Below are 19,953 nucleotides of genomic sequence, written 5' to 3'. Positions count from 1 at the left end.
GCGTATAAGACGACCCTCCCACTTGGAGGCATGTTTTTCAGGGGAAAAAAGTAGTCTTATACGCCAGCAAAGAGAGTACTTGGTTCCGCCAGCACCCTGAGTGACACCAGTAACCAGATTTAAATACTACATTATAATAGAATTCAGAGATCTTGGGTACATATATTTGTGCAAACATATCAATAAGCCCTCAAGCCATCGTTAAGGCTTCTCTGTGTATTGGGGGGGTCCCTATTGCTATATCTAGGTGGTGTGCGAGGTGCTGCACCCCAAAAAATCTACATAAGCCAGAAAGCCCAGAGCAGCACATCAGTGAAAAAAACAAAAGTGTTAATAAATGTGTTAAGAAGCCAGAGCTATATACAAAAAGTGATGCAAAAATAATGAATGTAATTAAAATATTAAATAAATAGTGTTAGTGAAGAGATTAGTAAGTGCTAGATAGAATGTAATAATGTACTACCTCAGTCATCCAGCCACACCAATCCAGGGTTACCGCATCTCACGCCCATGTTACCCCAGTCTGGGTCTATAATAAACAAGCAAAGAGCCACATGATAATGGCTTATTACATAAAATATCTAAACTAAGAGCTGTCTAACTGGAAGCAACCTCATATACAGTAGCTCCAAGTGACATTATCAGGACAAGCACCTCCTCATAATACAAGCTCTCTTCTGCCTCACACTAAAGTAATATAAATATATATATATATATATATATATATAGATATATAGATAGATAGTGAATTACTAACTTGGTGAAACTGCAACTAAATCCCACCAAGGGGTGACCCCAAATTACCACCTCCTGCTCAATTACAGTATCCACAAACTGCACTGTAACATTACATTAGAAGCACACAGCTCCTGTCACTTTGTAGGAGCCAGAAATGCAGCCCACTTCTCCTGGTAGGGATGGCCATGAACCATCAATGATTTGTATGGGGGAGAACCAGATAGTTCTTGCCATCGATGATACAGAGCTACAAAGTTTTTTCTTCTAAACAAGGTGTCAGGACACAGGGCCGTCTTAACAGCAGTGTGGGCCCCTGGGCAAAGCAATGCACTGGGGAATTTACCCATTCTCCCCTCCTAGGGATGGGGGGTGCTATCAGCAGCAGCAGCTTTGATGTCCCACAGGTGGCAGGAGGTGCTCTATCTTCCATTCAACATGTAGGCCCTGGAGCAGTAACTTCTGCTAATTACTCCTTTACTGCATAGGTGGTGGGAGGGAGAACACTAATGTGTGGAAGGGGGCACTGAGCTGAATGAAGGGTCCCTTGTAAATGACTTCCAGGGAGGTAGGGGGTGTTTTATACGCAGGGGAGGGTTGGATAATGGAGTGGGCTTAATATTCGTCATTTTCCAGTGGAATGGCAGCTTGTTTGACTGCAGATATTGCCATTATCTGGAAATAGATTTCTTAGCCTTTCATAGTATAAAAACCTAGAGTCCCAACTTTTAGGAGGTGCTGGGGACTTGGGGATCAGAGATCAGGAGCCAGAGCAATCCATTGACAAAAATATAAAACTGTACACCGGACGTTTGGAGCTGGAGCAGAGACCGGCTGCTGGAAGGCGGATATCTCTGGTTCTGGGCATGATAGAGACAAGCCGCTTTTGGAATATACTCTCAAAAAAACACTAAGTCAGAGAGAACTGAGAACCTGAGAAATATGACTAGGAAGTGCAATTAACAGGTCGGATCTGGACTGTTGCTTTGAAATTGGATATCTCCAGTTCCCCAGGGTCGATTTTCTAAATTCTGGTATCCCTGGAAAAAGGGGATCCTCAGCTATCAGTATAGGGCCATTATACACCTGGGGCCCCTGGGCAAGTTCCCATTAAGCCCACACGAAAAGACGACCCTGTCAGGACATGAAGAATAGCTCAAACCATGACACCCATAAAGCCATGCCACATTGCCCTAACTGTCCCACAGTTCGCAAAGCACAAAAGCAAAGGTGACCATAGGTCGGTAAAACAATCAATGCTTCCCTTGAAAATGGGTTCATTGATGTTCTCGGCAGCACTTCTGGATGTCATAGAGGCTAGTAACACCTTGGAAGTGAATAGATTGTTTAAGTCTTACTTTAAGGGCAGTCTCTACAGGATTTAAATTGGTTTTCTGAAAAAGATATAACATATATAATGCTTATCCATCTGACTATTTAGCCCCCACAACAACCTGTATCCATATTTACTCAATACTACCACGCATTTAATTAGCTCTCTTTTACCTCTATTATACTTATGGACTTTATGTTGTTCATTATTGAGACAAGAAAATAATAAATAAATATATCTCACATTGCTTAGTTCACTGCGCAGTTAATATCTTATCACAGTGGTTCCCAAACTTTTTTACGTCACGGTGCCCTAGAGTATCATGGTTATTTTCACGGCACCCCTAGTAAAAATTTGTAATTACGAATGTCATAAAAAAATATAGTGGAGTAAAATGGGATTAAATCTCATCCTAGCGGTCAATTATGTTAAAATGGACAGTATTCACTTCGGGTTGGGATCATTTGGTCTACAGCATGATGGTCGACAGTCATTAGGTCGACATGGGAAAAGGTCGACATGGTTCTAGGTCGAATGGTCATTAGTTCGACAGGTCTTTAGTTTGACAGGTAATTAGTTCGACAATGTCTAGGTCGACATGGTGTTTTTCACAGTTTTTTTACCTGAATGTCAACACAGTCGACATGGACACAGTTTCAAGTGCACCGCATCGCTCACTGCGCTGGCAATGCATCGGGCACGGTGCCTCGCTGTGCTTTGCACACTATTTTATTCTCCCACCACACCCTAGTGCAGGGCTGGGCAATTGCGGCCCTCCAGATGTTGATGAACTACACATCCCAGCATGCCTTGCATCAGTTTCAGCAAGGCCACATAGCAAAACGAATGCAAAGCATCCTGGGATGTGTAGTTCATCAACATCTGGAGGGCCGCAATTGCCCAGCCCTGCCCTAGTGGATGGCAGGGCATGAAATACCGCCTCTCTGCACATGTAGTCTCAAAAAACAGTGAAAAACCCCATGTCGACCTTTGGACTGTGGACCCAAACATTGTCGAAACTAATGTCCTGTTGAACTAATGACCTTTCGACCTAGACCCATGTCAACCTAGACCCATGTCGACATTTTCCCATGGCGACCTAATGGTGTCGACCATCATGTTGTAGACCAAATGACCGTATCCCATTCACTTCTGTTTGTCCACATTTTGCCCTCTGCATTGGCTAAAGGGACTCCTTTATACCTGCAGAGACTAACCCACTGAAGGCTGTTGAATTATGTGAAAATGATTTCCCCCTTTTTTTATTCTTATATTTATTCTAAATGTATTTTTCATAATTTTATAATGTGTATATTTGTCACTGGCCAGTGAATTTCAGTATAATAAATAATTTCTATTTTTACATATACATTATATATACATTGTTTCCAACGCGTTCTTTTGTTACTTTTTTTTTACTGTTTTTGTATTCTATGGGAATGGGCATCTCCCAATATAAATGCTGCAAGAACATTCTGCGCTCCTGCACACACACACACACACACACACACACACACACACACACACACACACATATATTATACACACATTTTAAAGTGTTTGCGCGCAGTAGTGTATATGGTCCACATCCCTAAAATAGAAGACAGTGTGTTTGTCGGGTATAGCACCGATATTTTCTTTTTCCATTTCCTCACAGGGATCAAGTCCCTTTTATAATACTCCTACTGCATCTTGGTGAATGGCCTAATGTCACAGCCCTTCACAATAAAGAATGGTACAAGTCAGGACTGTCCCATATCTTCCTTAATATTCGCTTTTAATAATCAAACCCCTTGCCTTCAAGATTTGGGATTTCCTTGACATTTCGGGCATTACAATAGGCTCTGTGGAGTTTAAAATCTCTCTATGGCGATAACATTTTACTCACTATCTCAAATCCCATTATTTCTTTCCCTAATCTCTTTAAGATTTTGCAAGAATTTGGAACAATCTCAAACTTCAAAATGAATGCTTCCAAACTTGAGGTATTAGGCCTTTCCCGGGGGTAAAGACCAGCAAAACTTTAAACACTGGATTTCTAAAGACTTGGGGCCAGATTCTCTAAATTGCAAAAGTGATAAAATGGAGAGTGATAAACAGTCAGCCAATCAGCTTCTACCTGACATTTTTTCAAACACAGTCTGTGACATGGCAGGTAGGAGCTCATTGGCTGGCTGTTTATCCCTCTCCATTTTATCACTTTTGAAGCTTAGAGAATCTGGCCCTGTATCTTTATCAATGACATTGCCCTGCAATTCTGACTTTCGCGGAATTGCAGGTTAGATACAGTCTACCCTCTCAGTTCTTTTTTCAATACCTACAACTTTGCAGCTTTCATTCAACAACACTTCACTCACATAACTCTTTAGTGACATCCACCATTGAATCATTGTCTTCCCTTTACTCCTTCTCTGAGGGTCTTATTTTCCCGATTTATCTACTTCTGCTTGAACATAATTTACCCCCATTACCTCACACGAGATCTCCTGGGAAACTGACTTAAAAAAACAAGTCCGCTTATCATAAAGTTTAAAAATTTTAGCCGTTCACTGCACTGTGATAACCTAGTTTTAATGTTGCTTGACTGATCTAGCGTACAGTCAGGTCCATAAATATTGGGACATTGACACGATTCTCATATTTTGGGCTCTATACACCACCACAATGGATTTGAAATGAACCAAACAAGATGTACTAATTTGAGAGAATTACAAAGGTTTCTTTATGTTCCTCCCACTTTTTAATACTCTGTTGCAAATCCTTTGCAGTCAATTACAGCCTGAAGTCTGTAACGCATAGATATTACCAGATACTGGGTTTCATCCCTGGTGATGCTCTGCCAGGCCTCTTCTGCAAATGTCTTCAGTTCCTGCTTGTTCTTGGGGCATTTTCCCTTCAGTTTTGTCTTCATCAAGTGAAATGCATGCTCAATCGGATTCAGGTCAGGTGATTGACTTGGTCATTGCATAACATTCCACTTATTTGCCTTAAAAAACTATTTGGTTATTTTTGCGGTATGCTTTGGGTCATTGTCCATCTGCACTGGGAAGTGCCGTTCAATGAGATCTGAAGCATTTGACTGAATATGAGCAGATAATGTTGCCCGAAACACTTCAGAATTCATCCTGCTGCTTTTGTCTGCAGTTACATTATCAATAAATATAAGGTTCCATTCCAGTTCCGTTGGCAGCCATACATGCCCACGCCATGACACTACCACCACCATGCTTCACTGATGAAGTATGTTTTGGATCATGAGCAGTTCCTTTCCTTCTCCATACTCTTCTCTTCCCATCACTCTAGTTGATCTTTATCTGATCTGTCCATAGGATATTTTTCCAGAACTGTAAAGGCTTTTTTAAATGTTTAGCAAACTCTAATCAGGTCTTCCTGTTTTTTTTGGTCTTCCAGCTCTTTTGGTGTTGCTGAGCTCTCTGGTGCATTCTTTCTTTTTTTAAGAATGTTCCAAACCATTGATTTAGCCACACCTAATATTTTTTGGTATCCCGCTGATTGGTTTGTTTTGATTTTTCAGCCTAATGATGGCTTGCTTCACTGATAGTGACAACTCTTTGGATCTCATATTGAGCGTCAACAGCAAGAGATTCCAAACGCAAATGTCACACCTGGAATCAACTCCATATCTTTTACCTGCTTAATTAATTATGAAATAACGAGGGAATAGCCCACACCTGTCCATGAAATATCTTTTGAGTTCAGTGTCCCATTACTTTTGGTCCCTTTACCCCTTCAGTGGCACTCCTGAGAATTTTCTGGGTTATGCTCCAGTGCAGTGGCGTAAGTTACCCCATGCAGCCCGGAAGCAAGATACAAGTTAGTGCCCCCCCCCCCCCCGAGAGAGAGAGAGAGAGAGAGAGAGAGAGAGAGAGAATGAATGAGAAATAGAGAAAGAAGTGTCAGAGAAAGAAAGAATGTTAGGGAGAGAGGGGATGTCACAGACTCACCGTCTGCCGCTGCAGCGCCTCCCACTCAGTTTCGTGGACTCCCAGCTCTTCATCACTGTCCCACAGTGACATTGTTGGCAGGCTGGCTGGCTGGCTTGCTCAGCCTCAGGCAGGCCGACTTCCGCCCCAGGTGACAGGGTGGAGTGGTGACGTTGCCGCGGCCGCATACACGCAATGACAGGGGAGGGGGCGGGGCCGCCAGCACACACGCACCGCTACCACTGCACACAAGAGTGCGGGTAGCAGGGGGGGGATCGCCAACCCACACCACACAAGGTTACGGGGAGGGGGCCGCACGTCAGCACCACTGCGCACAAGGCTACGGAGGAGGGGGTGCTGCATATGCATAATATAGCCGCATGTCGCTGAATAAGATAAGTGCGACAGGCGGCAGTTATGCAACACAGCGCGGCCCCCCCCTCCCTGTAGCCTTGTGCGCAGTGCCCCCCAATGTAATCAGGGCAGAACATCGGAGGCAGTGGAGCCACTGCCCCCTTTAAGCCTGGCGCCCGGCGGCAGATGACTCCATTGCCTCCGGGAGTTCCGCCACTGCTCCAGTGCACAGACTGCACTCCCCCTGCCCGGCTCCTGCTGCTAAGCCCTGCCTTCTTCCCCTCAGCTGTGTGCGGCGTGACCTTGTAACATCACGCCCCACACAGCCGGGTTGCCGGGGGCAGCGCCGGCCGGCCAGCGCCGGCTGGAGTGTTCAGCAGTGCTGTCTGGACCTGGGAGTTACAGTGGTGGGGTTTTTTTATGGAGCGCTCCCCAGAAAAAACTTGCCCATTGTGTAGCGCTCCCTAAAAAAACCCCACCACTGATGGGGTTAAAAAGGGTGAGGCACATATAGAAACTGTTGTAATTCCTACACCGTTCACCTGATTTGGATGTAAATACATTTTTATTAAAGCTGAAAGTCTGCAGTTAAAGCACATCTTGTTTGGTTAATTTCAAATCCATTGTGGGGGGTGTATGGGGGTGTATAGAGCCCAAAATATGAGAATTGTGTCAATGTCACAATATTTATGGACCTGACTGTATATCTCTTTGTATAATGCTGTACCACCATCTGTTACACATTTCCCTTTTTCCTTCTGTCTACCCTCCCTCCCACTGTTTATACACTGTATTTTTTTTGCAAAATTATTTGAAAGTTTGTGCGAGTGTCCAGATGAGCTCCTCCTGAGCATTTAATTAGGATCAGGTGTTGTGTATACACTGAAATGAGTCTGGTGAGAATATGGTGTCAAAGATTACGTTTTTTTTTTTTTGAGACGTGCATGGTGCTGGCAAATCCCCAACTAGGGCTCATAATTTTGTACAGTACTTTACTTGAATGGGCTCAGACTGCACTTGAATAAGTTTAGAGCAAAGGAATTAAGTTATTGTATTTGAGTTATCATAGTTGGCTATTGGCTATATAGGTAATGAGAGACAAAGTTGTAAGCAGCCATCTTCTGTACAAAAACTATGTCCTCTGTCTACAGCGTTATTAAAGCAAAGTGACTATCTTATTTCATTATAATTAAAATGGTCAAGTTGAATTCAATTAAATTGTAGAACAAAATTCTGATTAACATTTGCTACAAATTTCTGTTCTGAATTATAATTGCCTTAACTGTTCTTTATACATGCACATATATAAAATATTGTAGACTGAAATATAGCCATTAACATGACCCTTGTACTGTATATAGCCATGGACATACCCATTACTTAATCCAACACTCCCTGAGTCTACTATCACAGCCTGGTGCCGACTTTGAGAACAGTGCAGGAGAGTGCTTACATGCATTAACAAAATAGTAAAAAAAAAATTCCCTAACACTATTGTCCTTTATCCACAGTCGTATTTACACTCTCTTCCATACACTGGTCTCACTTTTGTGGGAATGTTTCTAGCCTTCAAAAGAGTAGACAAGTTGCCCTAGCAACCAATCAGCTACTGTAGCTTTTATCAAATACATCCTAAAACCAATTGGTAGCTCTAGGCAACTTCTCCACTTCTGGGAATGCTTGGTATAACCCCCAACTAATCCCTGGATTAATCACACCTTGGGCCTTATTTTGGTTCACTCTTTCTGACAAAATCCTTCTTAGATGGACAAAACCATGTGTGCTGCAGGGGGGCAGATGTAAAATGTGCAGAGAGAATTAGATTTGGGTGAGTTATTTTGTTTCTGTGAAGGGAAAATACTGGCTGCTTTATTTTTACACTGCAATATAGATCTCACTTTGAAGTAAAACCCCACCCAAATCTAATTATATCTGCACAAGTTACATCTGCCCCACCTGCAGTGCACATGGTTTTGCCCATCTAAGAAGGATTTTGTCAGAAAGAGTGAACTAAAATAAGGCCCCTTGTGACTGCACTGCCACCCTCACATCCAACACCAGGTACTTTGCTAATTGCAAATGTTTGTTCATATTATTTCAGGTGGAGATGAGCCCACTTGAAAATGCTATTGAGGTCTTGGAAAATAAGAACCAGCAACTGCGCACTTTGATTAGTCAGTGTCAGACACGACAGATGCAAAACATAAATCCGCTGACGATGTGTCTGAATGGAGTCATTGATGCTGCAGTTAATGGAGGGGTTTCCAGGTATCAGGAGGTAAGGCCATTAATATATATATAGCTATATATATATATATATATATATATATATATATATATATATATATAATAATGTTTAATTTGTAGTGAAGATAGAAACATAATGGGACCCATTTAATAAGCTAGATAAATTTAGACGCACATGCTTAAGTGTAAATGTCACATGGAATTCCTACTAATGATGAGACTAGAATCACTCCTTTCATTAATGTAAGTTATAAACACATTTTTTTTTCTCCTGAAATACTGCTCAGTTTAGCCTTATGTTTTACTTCAATTATTTACCGCTAGACTGCTAAGAAATGAGGACTGTGAAAGGAAAGCTACTACATGGTGTGTGGTGTATACCACAAAGTTATCAGGAAAAACAAAGGGACCTTAGTGTATAATGATGGAGCAGAGAAGGGGGCGTATCATAGATTTAAAGTACATTGCTGTACATAAAGTTACAGAAGACATGCATTTAAACTGGACGATAACAACAGATTAAGCAGAAATTTTTGGAATATTAGCTTTACTGAAAATTTGTATATGGGTAAAATCATCTTGCAACAGAGGTTGCATGTGATAATCCAGCAAGGAAATGTAGACATGCTCAGTACAGACATAAGACTAACTGAAATCTGAAATTTAGAATGAGGTTCTAGAAATTAAAGTGGACAAAGTAGATGGGCCTTGGACAAAAGTGTTTTTATTTATGTGAAACTATTGCATTTTGTGGAGTTTTTAACTACAGTAAATTGTCCAGAGTACACCTAGAATTATGCTACTTGGCCAAAATGCAACATGGAGGCACACAATGGGTCTCATTTAAAGCATAAGAAAAAGCAGTCCATAGATGTCCAGCTCAAGTTTTTTTTGTTGAATGGAATAGCCATGTCAAGAAAGAATCCCCTATCGTAGCAACCCCTGTATCTCCGGACAATCAACTTGATCTGCAAAATTAAATCTTGTAGACCAGTGCAAAGTTTAGATGTAAATACTTATATCGATCCCCACCAAAGCTAATTTTGCACTTGATGTTAAAACTCTTGCTCCTTGTAAGTGATGTCTACTGTATTGCCATTTTCAATTCTGTACACTGTGTACTTCTCCAGAAAGCATAGTAATATCTTAGTATAGGTTTTGCTCATACTTTGTGGACAAAGTAGGAGTAAACGACAATCAAGCTGATGATCTGTTATGTACACTGCAAACATATTTTATTTTTAAAGAATCATTTTATTGAATAGCATCATACAAAACCAAACATAACCTAAACCGGAAGAACGCATACATCCAGCAACAGTATAAAGCAATATACATAGTCATTAGAATACGGCTCAAGAAAATAAATGTCATATTATTCACCAATTTGGTAAGTTTTTGTGTGTGTGTGTGTATATATATATATATCAATTACTTTACATTCTCAATACTGTGTGTGTGTGTGTGTGTATGTGTGTATAGGTGTGTAATATATATATATATATATATATATATATATATAATTACAGATTAATAAATTTATCCCAAATTGGTTTGCTTTTAGTTTTTTAGTTTGTGCTAGATAATTAGACTTCTTGAACGTGACCCTACATAGTCAGATGGAACTGCCCACTACAAGTGCTGAACAACCAGATTGAGGAGGGGGCTTCTTTATAGAACTCCCAAAAAGCTCAGTTGTAGGAGGACTGCCTGAATTGTAATACTCTGCTATGAGAAGGTTATAGATGCATACATCTAAAAATATAGCCATGAAGATACAAGTGTATCTTCCTTATATACAAACATGTCACCTTTATATTCAACTCTTATTTGAACTTGATTTAATTATTTATTTGGCTTTCTCTCTTTTTCTACTTCAGCTATATTTCTTCAGGTTTAGCTTTCCCTTTGTAGACCCACTGTATATAGTTTTTATTTCTAACAATGTGCTGTCCTTTATTTAGGCATTTTTCGTGAAGGAATACATCTTTAACCACCCTGAGGATGGAGATAAGATCTCACGCCTGAGAGAACTAATGCTTGAACAGGTACTGTGCTAAACAGACACCAAAGTTTATGGTTCTATTTAAAATAAATCCTTATGAATGTCCCTATGAAGTTGCAGAATAATATAATTAATTTGCACACCACCTTATGATAACCATTATGACGTTCTAAAAGTGTTCATCATTATATACTTTAAAAGAAACATATGATGTGATTTATAAAAACCTATTTTCTGTTGTGCAGCACTTGTTTAAAATCAACTTTTACATTTATAGTTGCATGAATGTTACTATATGCTCTGCCAAGTCTGTGGGACTTGCTAGCAGCTGGCATTCCTAGCTGCAGAGGGCATACCAGGAATTTATATGAGCATTATGTAATCTACAAATACAAAACATATTTCTATAGGCCTCCGGGGAATTCTGTCCCTGAGATCTAGACCCTCAACTGTTAAGTCTGCAGGCAACTGGCATTCTTGCTTGTTATTTAAGAATATTGTATTCTCTTACTGTTAAGTTAGCTGAGGATGGGGAAAGGTCCTCTTTGGTGTCTGTATTCCACAGGGGAAGAAAAATCAGATGATGCTACCTGCCCCTTTTGGGACTTCACAACAGTTCAGGAGCTCAGTAGGCAGGTTGCCAGGGCATGGGCCTCTTTTCAACTAGATATGTCTTGGAATATAATACCAGGGACTTTTATTTTTTTGCTGGTAAGAAATAGGCACATGCCACTATCCTAAAATTAAGTGCATACCACTATCTTAGAAGTTAGTGGAGTAGACATTAAATGGCAGAACCTAATTGATGCCAGAAAAAAAAATCAAGATCCATGTACATATGGCCATTTCCTCCTTTTTCACTGAGCCCTTCAATTGAGAAGTCATTCAGGGACACTTTCCATAGGAATTAATTGGGCTGCACTGATTGGTCAAAGGCATGGGAGCTGTCAGCAAACTGACCAATCTATGTAGCCTCCTTAATTCGTGTGCAGAGTCGCACATCCCTTTGTTAATTCTCTCGGGTCTCCATTGCATATGCCTATAAATCTCAGCAAGGTTTATTCATTCCTGATTAGAGGAATACTCATAGAGAATACTTAATCAAATATGGTAGCGCACGTGTTCACAGGGCTTCCACTAGAAACTGTTGGGCCGAGGATTGATTTCTAGTCCAGGGTCCGTGCCCCCCACCCACCTTGTTACTGCCCGGCTCTGCTTAGAAGCACATTGTCCCCATTTAAAGTATGTTGCCGACTTGGAAGCCAATCACGGCTCATGGCCTTGCAGCCAATCAGAGCTGGTATGCAATCTCTGATTGGCTTAGTCACCAGACAGTGCACCAATTTAAATGGCCACCAGCGTCCAGAAGTGCAGGAGAAGCAGTGGTAGTGAGCTTCCGTGGCAGCAGCTCACCGGAGGCAGTTGGGGGGTGCAGTGGGCGGAATGAGTAGCCCAGGACCTTCCCTCTCTGTCAGAGTGGCCGGGCCTGGGATAGCTGTGCCCACAGCATCCGCTTGATGGTGGCCCTGCGTGTTCAGTTGTCACCGATCCCCATTTATTCCTATAGAACATGTCCTCAAGCAGTTCAGCCGTCAGAGGTTGTTGCGTGTCCCTATTCAACCCTATGAAGTGTCTGCAAATTCTCCATCCATCAGAAATGATCACACATGCAGTGCAAACAACTGTATACTGTGTCAGACAGTAAATATAATTTAATATAAATAGAAGTAAGATCAATAAAGACCACAGTAGTATTGTTCTTTGCTCATCTATGTATTGTCAGGCGCTGCGAAACCCTTGTGGCGCCATATAAATAAACAATGATAATAATAATAGTATATTTCTATCAATTGCCACACAACATTTAAAAGGCTGCTTATTAAAGCATTCTGTAGTGCAATAAAGGCAGTTTTACTACATTGGCTGCATATGTAGTTTTTGGAAAAAGGCATCTGGTAGTCGTAAAGTGGTATTACACCCTTCAGTGTCTTCAACACTATGTTGCAACCGACATCAATATGCTGCACATGAGACATGGCAAGCCTGCCAAGCAGAATTGCGTATCGATGCTAAGTGTATGAGGACACATCTTTAAGACTTTGTTGACCACAGCATTAGAATGAATACTCTGTGGCTCTTGCTGTCCTGGCAGTACTCCTAATTTTTCTTAGAGTAAAATAAGGAAATTTGTATTATTTGTCCACATAATAGCCTATACCTGTGTCCATACTGTATGTAGATCTGACACGTATGTGTCCTTATGCATACAGAAAGAGAATGGGGGTAGATTTGGGGAGTGCAAATGCAGATATTTTCTATAAGGAATGTGGCTATTGAATGTTGGCATATCTTGGGTTTACAATTTAATATTTATGTTTACGTCAGCACACATGGTTAATAACACAATGGCAGGTATTCAATGCTGTTTGCAAGTGGTGACAGCGAGCAGGGCTTCCTGCTCGCTGTCACCACTCACCCTGACAGTATTCAACACACCCTCCGCATACGCCAATTCCCCCTCGCTCCGTTTTTTGAGCGAGGGAGAATTGGCGGATGCGACTCCAGAAGCAGCGAGACTCGCTGCTAAAAACAGCGAGTTTTCTGCAGTAGCCGCGGGTCTCGCTGTTTTGGGGAATTCTCGCGACGTCTCGTGACGGTGAGGATTTCCCCAGAACATTGAATAGAGCGAGCGGCCGGCGCGGGGGTTAAACAGCGAGGATCGCTGGTTTTCTGCAATCCTCGCTGATTAACCCCCTCGCCGGCCACTCGCTGCAGCATTGAATACCCCCCAATGATACTGCCACCAGCACGGATTCATTTATGGTCTGTGAGAAGTTTTTTTTAGCTCTACTTACATAATTATAAATATTGTACACTTAATTTCAACTGGACAGGTAGCATAGGCGACAGGATTCCAGGTACATTAAACAACGCAAATAGATTACGTTGCATTAATTGTTTTGAATTTCCAAGACTTACAGCTACAATAATTTTACACACAAAAAAAATTCCGAAATAAAAAGGAAATAAATCCCAACAGACAATGAAATATGAACCATGAACTGGCATGAAGGAGACCACTGATATCCCTTTCACACTAGAAAATGCAGGGACTTACCTCGGAATAAAGTCCAGGGATCATGCAGAGGCATTCCATGATTGGCCCCTTTCAATCCAGCCTAGTTCCTGCATTTTCTGGTGTGAGGGGGAGAGTTATTGTGGACGGCGGGGTGAGTGGGATGATGCTGGCGGGGCAAGCCTGGGATTGGCCAGGTGCTCAGAGCTGTGAGTGTTATGGGGGGTGTGCGTGCTGTACCTGGACATGGGAGGATAGTACATGCCGCCCCCTGCACATAGGAGCTGCTGCCCACAGAGAGTCACCTCTGCCGGCACACAGGAGCTGCTGCCCGGAGAGTGTCACTGCAGCCGGCACACAGGAGCTGCTGCCTGGTGAGAGTCCCCTGCACCGCTTGACCCAGCCCTGATCTAGCTCCCCTGAATGACGGGAGGCAGAGACCGGTCCTTTCCCCAGCAGCAGAGACTGTGCATCGCTCTCTTCCAGCAGCACGGCCAGTGACAGCAAGCTGTGAAGCCAGGTAAGTACCTTTCACACTGGCATGTATTCCGGGAAGGTCCCAGGAGCAACCTGCTAGCTAGCAGGGTTGAAATCCCAGCACATCATTCCTGGGATTTTGGCTTGGGAGCCTTTCACATCAACGCTAGTCCCGGATGGTTCCCGGGGCCAACCCGGGAATTTTAGCTGGCACAAAAGGGGTATTAGAAATTGACAGGCAATCTCGGCATTATTGCTTATCATATGATAGTGGAGCAATAATGCTGAGGTGGCCCATCAATTGGAACTCACAGATTTTCCATTTTATTGGAACTCACAGATCTACCATTTTATCTTTGCAGCAAAATGCTCCTCAGCTCCTATCTTTAGTGTAACTCACTCTCAGTGCCAAAGTTAATTGATAAGTTACTCACAGAATTACACCACATCCTTTAGAGGTGAACCAATGCTCCTTGGGACATGATAACCTCCTCAGGATTTATCCATTTCATGAACTTGCTTTTAAAAGGAGGTCTGATTATTTGGGATTGAAGTAGATACATTAAACACATAATTTTTATTTGGGGGGCTATCCAATTCGCACCATTAACTGACTGACACCTATCCGGGATTAAGCTGAGGCACTCAAATCAAAGTACCCACTAACCAGCTCTAGAAGCTGGAAAGTTATCGCAGTTCCCATGTGTTATTGCCCCAAAAATATCTCAGGCACTTTTTCGGCCGTGCTATAATTGGGAAGTCTGATAATGGCCAGTAGCCTAAAGTCTCGATATTAGCCATGTGTTTGTAGCTGAAAAAATGTACATGGCTAATTGGATTTCCCCTATTACTGGTCCAAGATTATCTCACTTCCTTGAACTTTAAATAATAGACTGTAAATCATCGTTTCACAGCTCTGCAAATCGGTAAAATGCAGGACCCTGCATGTCAGACATTTTTAAACATACACAGGTTATGAAATATATTTTATGTTTTTTTTCTGCGCATGGCCTTGATACTGCTTTATTATAGATTTTTTATTTTTTTAGTCTTTCTTTTTTTTTTTTTTTACTTGGGCATATTTATTAGAGGAGTTTTACATTACAAAATATGCAGAAAGGTGTGAATACAGAGACAATAATATGTGGGGATCAGTTCTGCATGTCTTTCTTTTTTAAAGTCAAACCAATATAGATTGTTGTCAAAACATAAATCATTAATTTAGCTTATGACTAGAGTAGCAGGGCTAGGGGAACAGGTACAATCTCCTGGGGGGAGATGGCAGTGCACATAACCTAGAGCTCACACAACTTTAAGGATTCTGGTGCATCTGGCCTCACATGGCTTTTTTAGACAACAAAATACAATTTCAAAACAAATATATTGCCATCAGGCCACTAACTATACATAAGTCATGCCTTACTCATTACAACAAAATTCAAGTTCTGTTTGTTTTCAGTAACAGACATCTCTGCCTGGGAAAAGAAGAGACTGCAGTGTGAAAGAGCTAGTTATCAGTCTGACAGCCTTATTATGCCCTCATACAGATGAATCCCGTAATTAGCCTTCTGTGAGGCCAACAAGCCTAAGAATCAGACTCTGCCTAATGGACGGGAGCCTGCCCTTCTCTCTCCTATCCATACTCCAGAACCCCTTGACCAGTTCTGACCAAAAGCCGGGAAAGCTCTCTGCAGAACCAATACAACATTCCTGGAGTTTTAAAATACATAGATTCAAAACCTTGGGCAAATATTCCTCCCCTTCCAAACTATTCCAGTGTTTTTATCACACTACAGTGTAATTGTGTAAGTACACCAGGCAGAAAGTGAGAGATTCGGTAAGAAATCTCCAGGTTTTTTTTAAAGTGGCAATCATTTAAACTGCAAAAATAGTTTGATTTTGCAGTGTAAATGATTGCCACTTAAAAGAACCTGGAGATTTCTTACCAAATCTCTAATTTTCTGAATCTCTCATCCTATTTCATTTCACCGTAAGTCTTTAATTTTCTTTAGGGCAGTACAGTGTAAGTTGAAAATGTATGTACAATTTTAGAAAAGCAAAGTCCATTGTTTACAACTGATTATTGCCTTTAGTTCCAGTTGTCATTACACATTTTTTTCATTTTTTCATGATCGCAGTAATCACACAATATGTGGCAAAGTGTCTCCTAGTTTTCACTACTCATAAGCTGCCAGCGATATATCTACTGTATAAGAAGTTTTTTTGTAGCTGTATAACTGACCATTAAAATACTTTGAGCTAGTTAGTTCTGCACAGTCTGACCTCTAAGATCATTTATTTATTCAAACATTTCCTATGTAATTGTGTTGTGGATATGATGATACCCTACACATAGCACAGACCATTTCTAGCATATGAAACCGACAAACATATATTTCATTTTTGTATGATTAGGACATCAAATACAGTTTGGTCTTCTGTGCTAAATTGTCAGGAATAGAAAAAGATCACAGTGACTATTAGATAATTGGTCTTGTGCAGCATATATGTCTGAAAAAATAACCACCTTTATACAGTGACCTGTCACCCCCAGTGATAAGCAATTTCTATAAAGACACACTTCTGCTGCTCTAGATACATACAAACCCTATATTAGGACTTGGGCTTGCTCGCTCAAATATGCTTTACGCTCCCATCTATGGGTAAATGCAGCAATTGCAATAAATCAATGAAATTGGATTTTAAAAAGTTCATTTTTGTTTTCTTCTTCGTTTTTTTTTTTCAGGCCCAGATATTGGAATTTGGTTTAGCTGTGCATGAGAAATTTGTCCCTCAAGATATGAGACCTTTACACAAAAAGATGGTAGACCAGTTCTTTGTGCTCAAATCGAGTCTGGGAATACAGGTATGAAAAACAATAATTTTCTGGACTTTAGTGTAGTTCATTCAGGTACTGTCAAACCTGCGTTTGTAAGAAATGCATTATTACGCAACAGTGACATCTTTTGGTTAATACGTTTAATTACCTCTCACTTTGGGAAGTTAGAATTTTGAACCTTTGGAGTCCCTACCATATATGCACAATATAGGTAGGTTGTTGTATCTTTGTAACTGCTGAATTCCTAATTGTAAGTCCCTTGCAACAATATATCTTGCTCTAGAATTTATGATGTTCCTTAGGCTCATAATTATCTCTAATGTGTACACAGTTGATGTGCTGATATGTATTTCTTTGGACTACTAGGATGTTTCCACGTGTGTACCACCTAGTCCTGTTAATTTCCCCAATGGAAGTCCTCGTATACCTAGAAATTCAGCACCTGCAGTCATGGGTCCAGATGCTGCCCGGGTGATACCTAGAAGAAGGTGATGCTCATCTAATATCCCTGTCATTCCTGTTGAAATTCTGTGTTTGAGATAATTTGTCGTAATAATTTAACTAATGCTTTATGATTTAGTATTTACAGGTCCACAGGTCATTCATAATCTGTCTCTATTGTCTATTGTTTGACATAGTCTGTTCCAGTGGGATTCTTTTTATTCTGGAAAAATGTCACTATATTTATAAGTAAATTAGCTAGAATGGATACAATTTTCTTCACATTTTCAACTTTCTTGAGTTTCCAAAGAACTGTAATCTTAAACATGTAACAAACTTGAGTGTACCATTATATTCCAATTTGTGCAACTAATGCTGTATAATGAGAGTGTGGGTAATATTGGCATAGCTGTAGTGGGTGCAGGGGCTGATGTTGCTATAGGGGTCTGACTAAACAACACCCAGGTCATAAAGATATATACCAGATTCCCAGAAATGTGTGTGTGGTATAATGGGAACTGGGGACACTGACTGGCATGTGTAGCAGTGGCAGTAAAATGTGCCATTTTTATAATTTGGGGCATTATAATATGGCATATTATGAATTGGGTGCACTGTTGGGAATAATGGGAATAAAAATATCCTCACCCCTTCCTTAGTGGAGCCCAGAAAGTGTTACACCCCAGATGGCACCCATGCATGTCCCTTTAACAAATGTCACAATGGATAGATATGGGTGCCTGCCTTAGATGAGAAAATTCGGCATTGGGTATTGTGAACCAGTAAAGGCTTTTTGTGTGGGAGATAGAAGGGAAACAGAGCCACTCCACTGGATAGGGCCACATCTTTCATTTTTTAAATATACACTAGCTGACAGGTGGCCTCATTGGTGCGTAGGCCTACCGGGAATCTTCCCTATAGGGTCTATGGCCAATCCGCCTCTGCCTACATATCTGCCCATTGTAAAGCAGACTTAACAGCTGTGGTAATGATACAATATGTCAGTACCATATATATCATCACGGAAGGTGATGCGAACATTAGGGCAGTTGTTTACGCTTAAAGGTCCCTCATAAGAAAACTAGTTTTGTTATTGTCAGGAGAGCATAAGAACTGAAATAAAACCTTTTGCCACATATGGTTTGTTTATTTTTTTAAATTTGGTTTTCCTTTGCCTAACAGCCCGTTGAGTTACCCAGCTGTAAATAGATACTCTTCATCCTCCCTCTCCTCTCAAGCATCAGCTGAAGTTAGCAATTTGACAGGACAGTCAGAAAGTTCTGATGAAGTATTTCACATGCAGGTAAGTAATCAATATTTTTATGGAAGTAGTACTGTCCTTTGTTGCGTCACGCAGAGCGCTCTAGTCACATACTACCAGCTTCTCATCTCTTGTTCCCAGACTATGCCATGAACGTTGTTGGCACAATTTTAGAATTTGTGTTCTTAGTTGTGATCTATTGGTACTTATATGTTAGTTGGGCGCCCACTATAGTAAGTACGCTGATACCCCACTATACATGTCGGCATGGAGTTGATTCTAGTTAGTGTGGCGAGCGCGAAGCGTGGCACGCGTACACGTAATACTAAGCAAATAGCTTAGTGGGCGCCCAACTAACATATAAGTACCGATCTATTTTCCATAATCTCTGATATCTCTTTTTTTCTTCTTCAAATAAATAACAGGAAATTGGAAGTTAGTATGTTTAGACGGGTGTGGTATAGGGTTCTGACATCGGGATCCCGACTGGTCGGCCTCAGACAGCATGGCGAGCGCAACAAAGCCCCTTGTGGGCTCGCTGCGCTCGCCACGCTGCGGGCACAGTGGCTAGCTACGGTCTCCAGTTATTCTATTCTCCCTCTATGGGGGTCGTGGACCCCCATGAGGGAGAATAGCCGGTGGCCGTCGGGGACCCGTCTGTTGGTGTTTTAACAGTCGGGATCCCGACGTCGGGTAAATTACTTTCGTAATCCCGACTGGCACCCCGTTTAGACAGTAGTAAACAATTACAGTATTGAAAGTTTGTGGGTACTTGTTTCCTAGCACGGCGCCCATTTTTTCATCTTATGGCATCTTATGCCATCGCATATCATTGCATGCCATATAGCCGCATGCGATGTGATGTGATACGATTTTTTATTGTATAAGCACCCTAATGGGTGCTTACAATGTTAAAAGCAGCCCCAATATGATTTTTTTATTATATAAGCACTGTAATGGGTGCTTACAATGTTAAATGCACCCCCACGCCATCCCCACTATCAACGCGAACCCGAAGCGTGGCGAGCGCAGCGGTATGCGTCCTCCGAACTTTGCATACCCCCACTATCCACATCGGCGTGGAGTCAATTTTAGATAGTTTAGCGAGGGCAGCGAGCCACCGAGCCCGAAGCGTGGCGAGGGGACGCGTATTACTTTACATGTATTCCACGTCCCCTTGCGGGGCTCGCTGCGCTAGCCACGTTCGCCACACTATATAAATTCAACTCTACGCCGATGTG

General features: G+C 41.5%; 1 protein-coding gene across 2 annotated transcripts in view; it reads left to right on the top strand.

Moving 5' to 3' along the window:
• Window positions 1-19,953, top strand: part of DOCK4 (dedicator of cytokinesis 4) — a 357,536-nt gene that overhangs the window by 313,604 nt on the left and 23,979 nt on the right. For both annotated transcript variants that reach the window (XM_083182741.1, XM_083182740.1), the window contains 5 exons: window positions 8,468-8,644; window positions 10,578-10,661; window positions 16,918-17,037; window positions 17,377-17,498; window positions 18,634-18,754. In XM_083182741.1, the coding sequence (XP_083038867.1) occupies window positions 8,468-8,644; window positions 10,578-10,661; window positions 16,918-17,037; window positions 17,377-17,498; window positions 18,634-18,754 (624 nt within the window). The remainder of the gene's footprint in view (window positions 1-8,467; window positions 8,645-10,577; window positions 10,662-16,917; window positions 17,038-17,376; window positions 17,499-18,633; window positions 18,755-19,953) is intronic.

Source organism: Crinia signifera, chromosome 4 (assembly GCF_055691185.1).
Source record: "Crinia signifera chromosome 4, ASM5569118v1, whole genome shotgun sequence".
In the NCBI taxonomy this organism is placed as follows: domain Eukaryota; kingdom Metazoa; phylum Chordata; class Amphibia; order Anura; family Myobatrachidae; genus Crinia; species Crinia signifera.
This window is presented reverse-complemented; position numbering and strand designations above follow the sequence as displayed.